The 15,487-nt window shown below is 36.5% G+C and overlaps 1 protein-coding gene across 4 annotated transcripts in view; it reads right to left on the bottom strand.

The window, feature by feature from the left end:
* Positions 1-1,282: 1,282 nt before the first annotated feature.
* ABCC9 (ATP binding cassette subfamily C member 9) overlaps positions 1,283-15,487 on the bottom strand; it is a 114,847-nt gene continuing 100,642 nt past the window's right edge. For 2 of the 4 annotated variants that reach the window (XM_045829308.1, XM_045829310.1), the window contains 6 exons: positions 13,759-13,867; positions 12,167-12,270; positions 7,188-7,321; positions 6,019-6,081; positions 5,160-5,330; positions 1,686-1,813 (listed from right to left, as the gene is read on the bottom strand). In XM_045829308.1, coding sequence (XP_045685264.1) covers positions 5,193-5,330; positions 6,019-6,081; positions 7,188-7,321; positions 12,167-12,270; positions 13,759-13,867 — 548 coding nt within the window. In that variant the 3' untranslated portion in view covers positions 1,686-1,813; positions 5,160-5,192. Of the gene's footprint in view, positions 1,814-5,159; positions 5,331-6,018; positions 6,082-7,187; positions 7,322-12,166; positions 12,271-13,758; positions 13,868-15,487 lie in introns of all 4 variants that reach the window. The other 2 variants (XM_045829307.1, XM_045829309.1) reach the window with 1 other exon arrangement.

Genomic DNA, 15,487 nt, shown 5'->3' with positions numbered 1-15,487 from the left:
TAACAAGCATGACGTAAATTCAGCCTTATAAAACACTGCATGCCAGAAATACTGTGAGAAGATTGGTGGAAATTTTATAAAGTATTTTCAAGATCAAATTAATAGTTGCTGATTTTGTTCTGTTTACCTTTCTGGAAACAATAAGAGGCCTTTTCTCCAAATGAAGTTTCATATATATCAATGAATGGTGACACTTTAAGGTAAGCGACATAGGACACTTTTGTTCACGCTTGTGGAACTTATTTTAGGTAAATATGAGGACTCCGTATTTAGGTGAACGCCCAGTCATATACTCTGGAGAGACAAGTATCACAGATTTTCCAAAAGTGGATACATAATACAATGAACTGAACATAAGAACTAAAGAAAGGGAGCATAAATTCTCTTTTTCCATTGATTATGTAATTCTTCAAAATTTTACAGTGCATGCAGATCCTCATATGAAAATCAGTAATATACTAGGTGGGCACAGAATTGTAGTAGAAAGCTCTGGACACTAGCATGACAGGGAAGGTAACTTTTAGTATTTTTGAGTATATTAATTTATATTGAGAAAACATAATACAAATATCTCATCAATTTCTGATGCAGTCTTAATATACACATTACAATGAGAAAACATTTTTGCTACACTTTTTGCATGCATGTTACATTAGAACAGGAGCACGTGTGATACAACTGGGTATAAATGTCTAAACACAATGCATTCTTTTAGATATTTATATATGTATCTGCTGTGCAAGTAAGGCCCATGCTCCCAAATCTTCAGTTATGTGAAATTTAAGGACTCAGGATCAAAACCACATCTAATTGTGAATAAAACCATACAGGGCTTCAGCTGGCCTGCCACTGAAGGATTGGACCTAATTACTCTGAAATTCAGTCTGGAAAAGGCACATGATGCCTGATATCTCAGTAACTCTCTCCTTAGTAGACACAGAAAAATGGAAACTTGAGTATAATTTTTTAAATATTCAAATCTTTTCAGGATCTTCCTAGTTAAGGCTTTGGTTTTAAAGAGCTATTATAAATATGGTAACTTCTTGGTAACAGGAAACAACTTAGACAAAAAAAAAATAAGAGACTCTTAAAGGAAACAACAGTATTACTAACATTAATGAATATAGAAAATATTCTCATACTGTAGATAATGAATTTGAAGGTTTTATTTCCTAACTGATTAGAAAACTTGTCCTTTTGTTCTTTTCCAGTAACATCTAGAGACATCAACAAATAGGAAAACATATTCTTACAAAAAGAGTAAAATAACACTGAATACTCATTTTAATTTCTATGTCTGAGAGATATTTATTAGACTTAAAATTATAGAAAACATATCTGTTGATTTAACATTTAAAGAAGCTTACATGTCTTGATACAACCTTAAAGCTAAAATGGTTTAATCATTAGAAAAACATCAGTAATGAATATATTAGCCAGTAATATCTTGGAAAACAAAACACAAATGCGAAAGAAGAAAAGTCAACACAGGAAATACAATATTCAGTGGTAAAGTGACATTGTTACTAATTACAAAGTTCTACAACATAGCAAGTAAGCTTTATAAAAATGCATAAAAGTTTAAGATAGCACTTTCCAAAGGTCAGGCCGATGATCCAATGAGTAGGTTATGACTGAATAATTTTTAATACGTGTGTCGTTTTAAGACTTCCCTTTACATGTCTGCACGAACAAAAGAAGCAAATACTCCATCTTCCTGAGCCAAGAGGCTTTCTGGAGTGTCATACTCTAAAATATTTCCTCGCTTCATCACAATCACTAGGTCTGCCGTCAGAATAGTGTGAACCCGATGCTGTGGGTGAAAAGAAAACGTATTTGTTACAGATTTGGGGGCGCAAGTCAAAGCAATGGATATGCATATTTCACCCATTATTCAGAGACATTTATTTACATTGGGGTAAATTTTTAAAATACTGGCCACTATTGCTGGGTCTTGTATGGGCTGTATTAAATTGATTGCAGCTAATATAGTAGTTTCATCATTTTCATGGAAGTGTAAGTTGGCTAATAAACATTTTGTCAAATAATTAAATAGGAAGAGTCATCATATAACCATGGATTACAGCTTAGTCTAGACCAAAATTATCTCTTGTGTGGAGTCAACTAATTCTGTGGGCTAACCCACAATTTCAAAAATCCTGGAAGGTGGTCAATCCTGGGAAGACAATATGGGGAAGTCCATTTTGCCATGCAGTGTTAGGATGGATTATAACAAAAGCTACCCCTTACTGAGCATATACCACACATTAAGTGTTCCACACACATACTTGTTAATCATCAGAACATTCCTCAATGTAGGTGTTATCTTTCTTCACTTTATAGGGGAGACCCTTGGGGTTTATAGAGTTAGAGCAAAATCAGGAGATCCCATAGACAGCAGCAGAACCAGCATCAACACCAACCAGGCTTAGTTTTAAAGTGTGAGATGTGTCCGAACCTGCCACCAAACTGTTTCACGTGGAGCAACTGGCAATTTAGAGGACTGTTCACCTGCCACCATTAGCGCTGTGGTTAAGAGCACAGGCTCTGAAATGAGAGTAGGCTCATATTCTGGTTTTGCCACCTGTTAGTTGCACAGTTTCCAGCAACACACTTGATTTTTGTAGGTCTCAAGTTTCCTGTCTATAAAATGATGGGAATAACAGTATCTGCCTTGGTGAGTGGTGGTGAGGATCAAATGAGACAATCCATCTACAAAAATGTCAGCAGCACCTTGTCTGACACATACAAGCAAATAATACATAGCTGCGCCTGTTATTTTTTTATCTTTAGGGTTTATAAGGGGAAAATCTGTGCAGTGGGCCTTTTCACTGTTCCTGTAAAGGTAAGTGCTGTACCACAGAGACACAACGTGGGCTACAAATGTGAGGCACATGTACTTCTAAATTTCTTAGGAGCCACATTTTAAAAGCACAAATAAACAGATAAAATTCACTTTAATAATATACCTAATATATTTAAAATGTTATTGCAACATGTAACCAATATAAAAATTATTAATGAAGTCTTTTACATTCTTCTGTTAGTACTATGTCTTTCAAATCCAGTGGCTATTTCACACCTACAACACTTCTCAATTTGGACTACCCACACTCTGAGGGCTCAATAGCCATGTGTGTCTAGGCACTACCACATTGTACCTGGACCACACAGGTCAAAACATCAGCATGCTGACAGGAGTGATCAACCTGGAAATACCATCTGTTTAGCTGATGCACAGGCTTCCGAAGTACCTTCTCCTAACAACCCAAAGTGCAACTTAAAGCCGTCTCCAGGGGCAAAGGCCTATCTTCCACTCTGGGTCACCTAGATGGGGGGCAGGTGTGTCACTGTTCATGCTTTCAGAGAAGCAAGTGGTCATAGTTGGGACTCAGAACTAGAGAAGAAAAGAAACACTTATATGGAGTGTGATAAAGAAGACAGCTTAGAATATGCATCACTATTTTCAACATTCACAGACAAACCTATCATTCACTAAATATTAGGGGCTAATGATAAATATTTAGGGAATGTCACTAGTTGGAAGACAATGTTTACTTATCTTTGAGAAAGGACCAGAGCCATATGCATGCCCACACATTAACAATAAAATACACTTAAATTGAATGTACTATTTAATATACGCTGTGCATTTTCCCTCCAAACACTTAGTTCTTCAGTAACCATATCACAGATATTAAGAAAAGAATGTGGCTTAAATCCACAAATAGAATCTTATAAACATTGCCTTGATATTCTAAAATAATGTTTATTTTAAAAAATGAAAACATTGAAAAACTTGGCCAATGGAAATAAATATAGCTGGTTTTTAGTCCATTAATCCAAATTATTTTTTGCTTGACAAAGTGTGGTGCCAATTGCAATAGCGTTGATGAAATTTTCAAAATGCTCCACAGAAGTTCATCTAATTAAGAGTGAAGAACAAATCACTTTTATAAATAATGCCCTGTACTATTTTGGTGACAAGGGCTTCTTTTTAGAGGCCAGAGAAAATTTTCTTAAGATATTCCATAATTTTCATTAGCAGGTAACAAAATTAACAGAACGACTTTTAACAGGGAAGGAAATAAGAGTTACTTCTAATAGAGCTGAGGGTCATTCTACAAGGAGTCCCCCAAAGGTTGGCGCCCTGTCTCCTGTGAGTCTCGTGGGAGGAGCTGGCCCCACAGTACTGTGCTTTTCCCACAGCTTCCTGCATGTGCAGCGGGGAGAACTCTGCGCATCCTGGTGGCTACCACCACACTAGTGGTCTTGACACATAAAATAGGTGAACAATATAAAGCACATTAAAAAGTGTTTCATGAATGTAGCAGGACAGAAACAAGGTAAGAACATAACTTTTTGGTGAAAAGTCAAATGATGTACAAGTAATCCTGGTTTAGACTAAAAGGGACCATTCAACAAGGCCATGCGTCATGCAGCATAGAGAAAACTAGTCTTTTGAGTAGGTTAGGGTCTGTGCCCCTCACCTTTACCTACCTTTTCATTTAGAGGAAACAGGAAGTTCTTTCTCCCTACCCCTCCAGTGAAAAAATTTCTTGCAAATATTATAGAACCATTTTTCAGGTTAGCCAATTCTCTTACTCACTAAGTTGTTCACACTTTAGTGTGAATGAACTGACCAGGGGACCTCTTCTCCAGGGCAAAAGGATCCACTGAGTTCACTGGGAAAGTGAGAGAAAGTGGGTTTCTCTCTCCTCAGGCCTCGTTTACAGGAGGTGGCCACCTTAAAAAAGCCCAGCTTCCAAGGGTTCATTTTCTCCCACACATCATTTACACAAATGGCAGCCTGAGCAAACACTCCATACCTAGCTCCATCACTCAACTGCTAAACTTAAGTAATTATTTAAATTAGCACATTCTTCAGGGCAAGTACAGAACATGCATCGTATTCTTCAGGACCCTTAGAGATCATCCCCAAGAAATAAGACAGAGAGGTAAACCTGGGTCTTGGGTTTTCCTAAACACTCCCTCTTGCACATTTCCATTTTAATACTTATACATACGCTTGTCTCCTTTGAACTGAACATAACTGAAGCACCTGGCTTCAGTGAGTAGTTTGTTCCCTCACCAATCCCTCCCCTTGGAATGGCTGCATTAGCCTTGTCTTACTGAGGGGATGCTGCTAAAATAGCTACCGAATGGGATACTTGGCAGGAGCTTGTGATGGTCTACTTGTTGGTCATCACCAAAGTGGAAAAGAGGCCATTCTTGTGGGCGAGCAAGTTTGGAACCGTGCCACACTCCACTAAGATACCCTCAGAAAAGACTAAAACAAGGCCTGCGTCCAAAATAGAAGAGACACGATGCTGGAGAGAAAAGAAAAGTGGAAAGGAGAAAGAGAATCAGCAAAAGAGAAAACATCCAGGTGATTCATTCACAAAATAGTTTTTATTAAATATGAGGCCTAAATAGGAGCAAGAATCCACTCATCTGCAAAGAGGAAGAGAGAAAACCATGGCCTATTGGAAGGAAGTTATAACACAGATTACAGAGATTTAAGCAGTTCTTCGATTTGGTGCTCAGAGAAAGCATTGCCTGTCTTCTTCTTCTTCTTCTTCTTCTTTTTTTTTTTTTTTAAGAAAACAGTTAAGTGGAAAGAGACATAGAAAGGAAGTATAAACAGTGGCAGAATTGGCAGTCAAATTTAAGAATTTTGCTTCTGAAACTACTCTCTAGACCATCAGACTGTTGAAAAGTGACCTATCTAATCTACCATATGTATCTGAGGAAAAGCACAGGCCATGACCTGCCGGAACCTGACAATTAGGGTGTACTGTCACTGTGACTTCAGGGAGGTGGGCAGAGCAGTCAGTCTGGAAAAATCAATGTAAAGGCTTTCAGGGCAGAGCAGGTATTTTTTTTTCTTTGCACAGATACAGAAACATTAGCAAAAAAGACATAATTCAATGTATTATAATTGTTCAAAAATAAAGATTATTGTATCTTGGAATGAAAACCAGAGAGGAAGAAGTCAACCCCATCTCCCATACTTACAGCTATTGTAACAACGGTGCGGTCTGCAAAAGCTGTCATTACTACTTTCTGCAAAATGTTTTCCTGCCAAAAAAAAATAAACAAATTAAGTCTGAATTTTCTCTGGACTACTTCCTCTCACTATGGTATTTGGTCCCCAAGAACAATGCTTCCACCTGCCCAAACCCTTCTGAGAGCTCTCTGAGAGACATTCTGTCTCTCTCTCAACTCTATTGAGGCAGTATTACCCTTAAAATAACCCCCAATATTGTAAAACCTTAGTAATCAATACTAATTTTGATGTTGTTATGCTTATTTAATGAAACGGCTTGATTAGAAACTATTTTATAGCTTTAAATTATCTTAACTTTGAGAAGATATACTATAACTTTGTATAGTTACTTTAATTGATTAGCCTTACTTAGTAGGAAGAAATTACATCAAATTACATAATTGGCTCTTAATCTTGAAACTGTTTCACTATTTGGAGTAGTTTTGCCCAATCTAATGTGTATAGCAAGAAAATAACATGAGGTTGTGGATGTTTTTTATTTTTATCTTTTCTGATGCTAAACTTTTAATAAGTTAACTTTTATAAAAACGTTGATTGCTAGATCAGTTTGTGGTTTAATGTGACTTTTCTCTACTTAATCACAGCCTTCTAGACAGATCTTTTTTATACATAATTGACATTTTAAAATAATTTCTTTCTAAAGTCGAAGTTTCTGGTCTGTTAGTTAAATACATTGAGACAACCATTATTAATTGTAGCCATTATCAATTCTAATCACTTTTCTGCAAATTATTCTAGAAACTGATGATTGGCTTTGATCCTCAATCGATTCTATTAAATAGAGTTTTGCATATTTTATTTTAGAACTTCCATGATAATACTTGAATACAGTACTCTCATGCACTGAGCCCTGGGATTTTACAGTTTTGAGAATTTAAGAAAAAGTAATGGCAAATTTATTTTGTGTTTATTGGCAATAGGAACACCCTAAAACTAGTGTCTGTCTCCTTTATTGCAATTTTCCATGTGCTATCATCAGTTGATTAAATGGATGAATGAAATGACCCTCAAATTAAGGCTGAGCATGCAGAACCCAATCAGGAGAAAAAAGATGTAGTTTCCATGTGCATTTATTTCTCCAAGTCATCCGCTTAGAAAGCTTAGATAGTGCACTTACCGTGGCCATGTCAATGGACGCAGTGGCTTCATCCATGATGAGAATGCTGCTCTTGCGGACAAAGGCCCTAGCAAGGCAAAACAGCTGCCTCTGTCCGACACTAAAGTTCTCCCCACCTTCAGTGACAACTGCATCTAAATCAGAGGAAGAAGCAAGGATTTCATTGAAGAAATGTTACTATAATAGTCCTTGGGTAAGGTAGTGAAACAGGTTCTGTCTTATAAAAAGAAGCTGGATATTACTTTGTACTGGTGCAAGGATTTCATATACAAAGAGTTTAGAGGAATTTTACATTGGAAAATTAATATATTCATGGGCCATCCTATTTTTGACAATGGATGGTAAGTCACATCCATATAGTAAGATATAAAATACTGTTAAACATTTTGAAGAGTGGAAGACCTTGGAAGTTATTTAACTATGTAATATAAGTATCTAAAGAGATTATTTAATAAAATTAAGGCCCAGAGAAATGAAGTGGCTTGTCCAAGATTACATAGCTTAATTGTAGTACACCTTGACAAGAATATTCTCAACTCTACACCCTTTCTTTTTCCATTATAGCATCCCATTAAACTCTAACCTCCAAGTGGATAGGGCTGTGCTTGTTTTGGTTCATCAGTGTATCCTCAGCACTTACCACAGTATCTAACATAGTAGCTGAATAAAACACTATTAACTAGATAAACGGGTGTTATATGTTCATTATTTTTACCATCCACATTTCATAAAATGTACTATTGTGAATTTAAAATAAATTCTGTTTCAAAAGTATCTCTTTTATTAGAATTCAAACACTTTTTAGTAAAGTTGCATATGTGTGTGAGACGGGGTTAGGGTTAGGGACAATTTCTTTTGGTATATTCTCATTGCATCAAATTCTTATAATTTGTCAAGCTTGGGGGCTATGCATTTATTCTCCAAATTTCAATTGATGTAATAAATAAGGAGGACACTAGAGATGATGAATGTTTTTCATGAGACTAGGCCTGAATCTTTATCAAGCAATTGATATATTCTTTATCAAGTCAATGTGCCTAAACAACATTCAATTAATAAGGGTAAATACTGACACAATCCCATTGCTTACACTGTGCTATAACCCACAAACACTGTATCCATGATTCAAACCAGGTGTATACAGCTTTCATGTTAGTGAGGAGGACTACAATAAAGATATAATTGCTTGTTTTTCTGACTATTAATGGCAAAGGGGGTAGTCTCTAAATACCAAGCAAGAAGGGTCTATAAGCATTACCAATTTTTCAAGTAGACTTGCTAGGCATCTTCAGAAGAGACATCAAAAATTATTATGAGAAAGTTCATCCAGACCCATGGAATTGCTACCACAATCTGGCCCTGTCCAAGTCAATGAAAATATCCTTAAAGACATGCTGTCTCAGTTTTTGTTTGCGGGATGCCTTCTCCTTGAGACATAAAGTCATAAAAGGTATTGTTTTTGACTAGGTCCTCCTTCCCAAATAAACTAACAAATAAATATGGTTTTATTTAGTAGGTTTATTTTATTTTATTTTACTTTATTTTATATTTCTTTTTGGGGGGATAACATGAGATCAAGGTCATGTTAGGTCTCTTGTATCAGTGTCTATGCAAGGGATGAATATTAGCTTGTGTTTTAGTTTATCTTCATTTTAAATTATATTTTATTGATTATGGTATTACAGTCATCCCAACTTTCTCCCCTTTGCCCCCCTCCACACAGCACCCTCTACTCCCTCAGGCAATCCCCAAACCTTGTTCTTGTCCATGGGTCATGCATGTAAGTTCTTTGGCTACTCTGTTTCCTATGCTGTAGTTTACACCCCTATGGCTATTCTGTAACTACCTATTTGTACTTTTTAATGTCTTCACCTCTTCGCCCATTCCCCAAACCCCCCTCCCATCAGGCAATCATAAAATGGCTCTCCATATCCATGATTCTGTCTCTGTTCTTCTTGTTTGCTTAGTTTGTTTTTTAGATTCAATTATTGATAGATGAGTATTTTTGCTATTTTAGTGTTCATAGTTTTGATCTTCTTTTTCTTAAATAAGTCTAACATTTCATATAATAATGGTTTGGTGATGATGCATTCCTTTAGGTTTTTCTTGTCTGCAAAGCTCTTTATCTGCCCTTCCATTCTAAATGATAGCTTTGCTGGGTAGGGCAATCTTCACTGTAGGCTCCTGCTTTTCATGACTTTGAATATTTCTTGCAAATCTCTTCTAGCCTGCAAAGTTTATTTTGAGAAATCAGCTGACAGTCTTATGAGAACTCCCCTATAGGTAAATAACTTCTTTTCTCTTGCTGCTTTTAAGATTCTCTCTTTATATTTAACCTTTGGTATTTTAATTATGATGTGTTTTAGAGTGGGCCTCTTTGCATCCATCTCATTTGGGACTCCCTGTGCTTTCTGGACTTGCATGTCTACTTCCTTCACCTAATTAGAGAAGTTTTCTTTCATTATTTTTTCAAATAGATGTCCAGTTTCTTGCTCTTTCTCTTCTCTTTCTGGCATCCCTATGATGCGAATGTTGGACCTTTTGAAGCTGGGGGCTGACCTAGGCCTGCACCACCAGGGAAACCCCAGAGCCTGCACACCCAGTGGACAGCTACGAACCACATCAGAGCACTACCACCCTGCCCCTGCACAGATGATTCTCCACGGAGGGCAGAGATTAGTGGTTAATGGTCATAGCCAATCCTTGCAGGTGACTGGAGAGGGTAAATCCCACCCATTGATCTGCCAACAGCAACCAAGGCTCAACTACAAAAGGAGGGTGTACTCATCCACATGATGGGCACAACTTAAGTATCCAGCTTGGGTGATAGGGGAGGCTGTGCCACCAGACCCTACAGGACACCCACTATATTAGCCTACACTACCAAGATACAGAGTCAAAGCAGTTCTATCTAATACATAGAAACAAAAAGTAGGGAGGCTGCCAAAATGAGGAGACAAAGAAACATGGCCCAAATGAAAGAACAGATCAAAACTCCAGAAAAACAGCTAAATGAAATGGAGATAAGCAAGCTATCAGATGCAGAGGTCAAAACACTGGTTATAAGGATGCTCAAGGAATATCAGTAAGCAACTCAGCAGCATAGAAAACATCCAGTCAGAAACGAAGAATACACTAATTGAAATAAAGAACAGTTTACAGGGCAACAACAGTAGAGTGGATGAAACCAAGAATCAAATCAATTATTTGGAACACAAGGAAGGAAAAAAACAACCATTCAGAACAACAAGAAAAAAAGAATCCAAAAAAGTAAGGATAGTATAAGCAGCCTCTGGGACAACTTTATACATTGATTTTTTAAAACTTCATGCCAAAACTACACAATCAATTTGACAACTATATTGTATTAAAATTAGAATATCAACTAACTATTGTCCTTCTGATTGCTTTCTTAAATGAGTTCAGATTTTAAGAATGCACAAGTCCAAAACTATAAATGTTCATTTTTATGAATTAAATACTATATTGTGAACTCTCTGTTGTTTCATTAGTCATGTTATTCTTTCATTATCCACACTGGTTTTTTTTTTGTTCTGTCATCAGTTATTTGCCAGAAATTGCACTACCTCTGCAGCCAAATTTATATCAGAGATTGTTTGAGTAAGGTTTCATTCCTTTGTCAAGTGAACAAAACTGATGCTGCAGTTAAGGTAGTAGAAAATAATGTCTTCAGCCCTGGCTGGTGTGGCTCACTGGATTGAGTGCTGGCCTGTGACCAAGAGGGTTATCAGTTCAATTCTCAGTCAGGGTACATGCCTGGGCTGCAGGCCAGGTCCCCATTATGGGGCATGCAAGAGGCAACCACACACTGATGTTTCTCTCCCTGTCTTTCACCCTCCCTTCTCCTTTGTCTAAAAATAAATAAAATCTTTAAAAAATAATGTCTTCAAAAAATTATATTATAGGAGGTCTGTGCAGAAGGTATCCAGCCATGTAATAAGAAAAATAGAGACATTTATTAAAGAAGACACAAGATAACAAGAAACATTGTACATAGGACATGACACCTCAGTCCCCCTCAAAGTAGGCACCTTAGAATCTCACACAGTTCTCCCTGTTGCCCTCAGCTACCTGGTTGTAGTTTTCTATCCTTATCAACGGTCTGAAATCTCTTCCCTTTCAAAGATGATTTCAGTTTTGAGAAAAGCCAGAATTTGCAGGGTGTCAAATCTGGCCTGTAGTGGGACTGAGTCACCTGGGTGAGTCACCTGATGTTTCACCAAAAAACTCTGCATGAGATGTGATGCATGAGCAGGCACATTGTCGTGATGAAGCTGCTAGTCACCAGTTGTTCAGAGCTTCGGACTTTTGAATCATCTGAATAGTATCTTGGAAGAATGTTCAAGCTTAATGCAAAATTTGATGCGAAGTCATCGCTCTACTTGCTCATTCATTTTGAATGTGATGGCCACACAGTGCACATGCTCACTCAGCAGCAACTACTGCCCCCACTGACTAATACAGTGAAGTCATCATTATTCACTCATGCCCAATCTAATCCACTCTCCTCTGCGGCCATGCAAACCATTCTCATTATATTAACAATGGCTGGACATTTTCTGGACAGACCTCAAAATAAAATGAATATGACCTTTTGGCAGCAAAGCAATGGCAGCCAATGTGGAGAAAATACCTGCTCCTAAATGGCACCAAGTACTCTTTGAACCTAAAAGTCTCTTCAGTCCTCTTATCCATTTGCTGAGGACAAGTGATTAGGAAGATCATATGAACAGAATGACCACAAGGAAATATTCTGATTGAAGTGATCTGTGCCCACCAGTGATGAAAAGGCATACCTGTATTAACTGGAATACTTTGGAAATGACCTTTAAAAATTATTTTAAATGTAATGGGATTTAACACTAGAATTATGTGATTCTAGCATAAATTGTATATAGATGTATATATGTAGTATTAACTGCATATTTTAAAAATAAATATATAATTTAAAAATTTACCTAGACCTCCTGGTAGGGATTTGACCATATTCTTCAACTGAGCAATTTCTAGAGCTTCCCAGAGTCTGTCATCTGTGCATTTGCATTCTGGATCTAAATTAAATCTGTAGGAGGAAAAAAATCAGTTAGTTAGTCAATAAATAAAAATAAAATTTTGCATATGCTTATGTATTGCTTTTCTTTCCTCAAAACATAAGTTCTATTTGTTTTGGTTGCTGCTGTAACCCCAGAACATACAACAGTGCTTAGGGTAGAGTAGGCATTCAACTTATGTTTGATGAATGAATGAATTACCTTAATATTACAAAAAATATTTTTGATAATATAATTAGAAAGTTTATATGCATGAAAAGATATAATAAAATTCATTACTTGGATTCTCCCACTTTTATATTGCTTTTTATAACCTGAGTCTAGCAAATATTCCTACAGAAATGATGGGTATAAATACATAAATATCTCTGGGAACAACGGAAGCTATCAGCTTTACCAACTCATTGCATTGTACCAACCAAAATAGTACTGATATATTTATTCAGAGTAAATATATTGAGAGATATAAATTAACTATGGTATTGCTAAATAAATTGCTAAATCTAGAACTTTTAATTAAAGTAATGTTACACCGGAATATTGAGCAATCTTACATATATTTTCTCTTAAAGACAAGGAGCAATTAGTAAAAGGAAGTGGCAAATTACTTCTTTGCAATTAAATAAATGAAGAGGGGGAGCAAGAGAGGACAAAGGAGAGATGAAATGAGAGTCATAATCTTGTGGAAGATGCCATGGCAGACTCGCAGAGTCAAAGTTTATTTGGGTTCACAGTTCTACATATACTTACTGAGTATATGAACTTGGTCAAGTTATAGCTTCTCTGAGGTTCAAAATATTCATCTTTAAAATGGTGATAATACACAGGATGGGGCAAAAATAGGTTTACAGTTGTTCATATGGAACATAATATAATAATTAATAAATAATAATATAAGAACAAACTGTTTCATGTACTCACAACTGTAAACCTACTTTTGCCTTGTCCTCTATATGCTAGAACAATATTATGAGGATTTAATGAGACAATATATTTACAGTGCCTAGCAGATAGCAGATATGTCCATCTTTATTTCCCTTGGGAAACCAAAAACTAGGAATAACGAAGGCTAAAGCTGCTTCTTAAAAGCAATGTTGTCTGAAAGAAAAGTAGTGAAGGGTGCAGGGGCTGGAAATCAAGGTACTAACCAAACTTAATGTCTGCTAAGGTCCAGCCAAATACACACGAGAGATGCAGGATATCTGGAGGGTGGAATACCTAAGAAAGGTCTGCCAAGAACCACAGCCCCCAAGTGCAGAGTAAAGGTGATTTTGGTAAAATCAAATGGAAAAAGAACTGGAGACAAAAAAGATTGGCTTCTATAGACTAATTTAGCAACTTGAGGGTTCCCCAATTCAAATTGTTGGATAGAGATTTGATCTTGGCATCTTGATATTATTATTTCACACCTACCTGAAAAGTAATTCTAAGCAAAACTGTCCTATGAGCCAAATGGTAAATCCTGAGGTACACAGTTTTCTGTCAAATACATCACCTACCTAATAGAACCACTAAATAGTATTGGATCTTGCAGGATGATTGAAAGTCTAGAACGTAGTGTGTGCAGTGGCAGTTTTGAAATGTCAATCCCATCAATGACAATCTTTCCTGTTAAGGAGAAACAAAAATGGCAGGTATGTGGTAAAATCACAAGCAAGGTAATGTTTATTTGCTATACAAATTGAGAGTACGTTCCTAGTTCAGGGTTGAAATTCCTAAACTACCTTTATCCCAGTTCTCTGCTTTATTTTCCTTCATAGCACATTCCTTATCCATTTACTGATCTTTGTGTGTGTGTGTGTTTCTCCCCCAACTGAAGTGTAAAAACAAAGCTCCTTAAAGACAGGGATTTTTGCATGTCTTTTTCACTCCTGTATTGACTGAACAGTTCAGTGTATTACAAATAAGAAAAAAATTCTATGACATAGTTACCACGCTTTAATGAATTTCTCCATGGTATATGTAGACTTACAGAGACTTGTACAATTGTCACGTCTTTTCCTCAGACTTGATAGATTTACTGTCATATCCCTTCATGCAAAAACAAATACGGCCCCACGTGCGGACTGTACCAGGTGAAGCATGACACCTGGAGTCCCTTTTCCAGGTGACTTTACATTCAAGAGCAGGAAAGGGGGTTAAATAAACTTTCTTTCAGAAATAATATATTATCTAGTAAAATCCTAATAGTCTAATGATATTAAAAAGAGAACAAGTCATTGAGAGACCATTCGGTGCCTGAAATGTGTTTCATAATCTAATATGTTCAGTCACAGCCACAGTTCTTTAAGATGAGTGTCCATCAGCTGTCTATGGACCGTGTAACTGACTTATACTGCAAATCCCTCCTGAAAACCTGTAAAGTATCTGTGTATTATTACTAGCCACAGAAGGAGCAAACTGCTAGCTCAGCGGCAGAAACCTAACCTATTCCTGAACCTAAACCCCAAAGAGACAGCAATTACCACAGTTCAACTTTGAGTTCATAAACTGACCTCTTTATCTCATTGAAATGTTGTGTAGATTGCATGAAATAATATAAACTGTCAAGTACAATAAAAATGTGAACTACTATCACCATCACTGCAATCATTACAGGTGATAATAGCAAGCACTCCCCTGAGCTGATGGTCAGGCATGTTGCTGGATCCTCTTTTATTCAAGATGGCTTATGTTCTGGTCTATCTATAGGCCACTTGATAGACTAAACATGTGACCTACTTTTTACAAAGTAAAGATTAAATTATTTCCATGTATCATATTATAAATAATTTTGTGGATAAATAAATGTTTTTGTATATTGTCTACATGTGCTTGGCACTTTATAGTAAAGATTCTCCCTCACAAAATGTTCAAGCTCATTAAATAACGTTAATAAGAAGACAGTGAGAGTCACGCCCCAAAATTAAAGGTGCAGATTACTTCTCTCCTTGTATTTTTTCCTTTGATGAGAAGAGATATACTTTTAGCCTTCAGAAAACAAGACAGTCTTCCCCTTGCTTTCTTCCTCTTAAAATGCTATCTCCCTCTACTGTTATTCAAAACGGGTGGTCTTGTTTTCACTTTGTCAGTTTACTGGAATTCTTTACCAACTATGCCTAGAACTAAGTTTTGGGCTAATAGTTTTATTTCCACAATTCTATATTTTCTTCTTTACTTCAGGAGTGTTTTCCTGGGATACATGACTCAATACATGGGCTATAGAATACAAAGTCCTTGTAAATATTT

The sequence above is a fragment of the Phyllostomus hastatus genome, unplaced genomic scaffold (assembly GCF_019186645.2).
Source record: "Phyllostomus hastatus isolate PE091 unplaced genomic scaffold, TTU_PhHast_1.1 phas_scaffold_93, whole genome shotgun sequence".
NCBI lineage: Eukaryota > Metazoa > Chordata > Mammalia > Chiroptera > Phyllostomidae > Phyllostomus > Phyllostomus hastatus.
The sequence above is the reverse complement of the archived record's forward strand: the minus strand, read 5'-3'. Positions and strand labels throughout refer to the sequence as shown.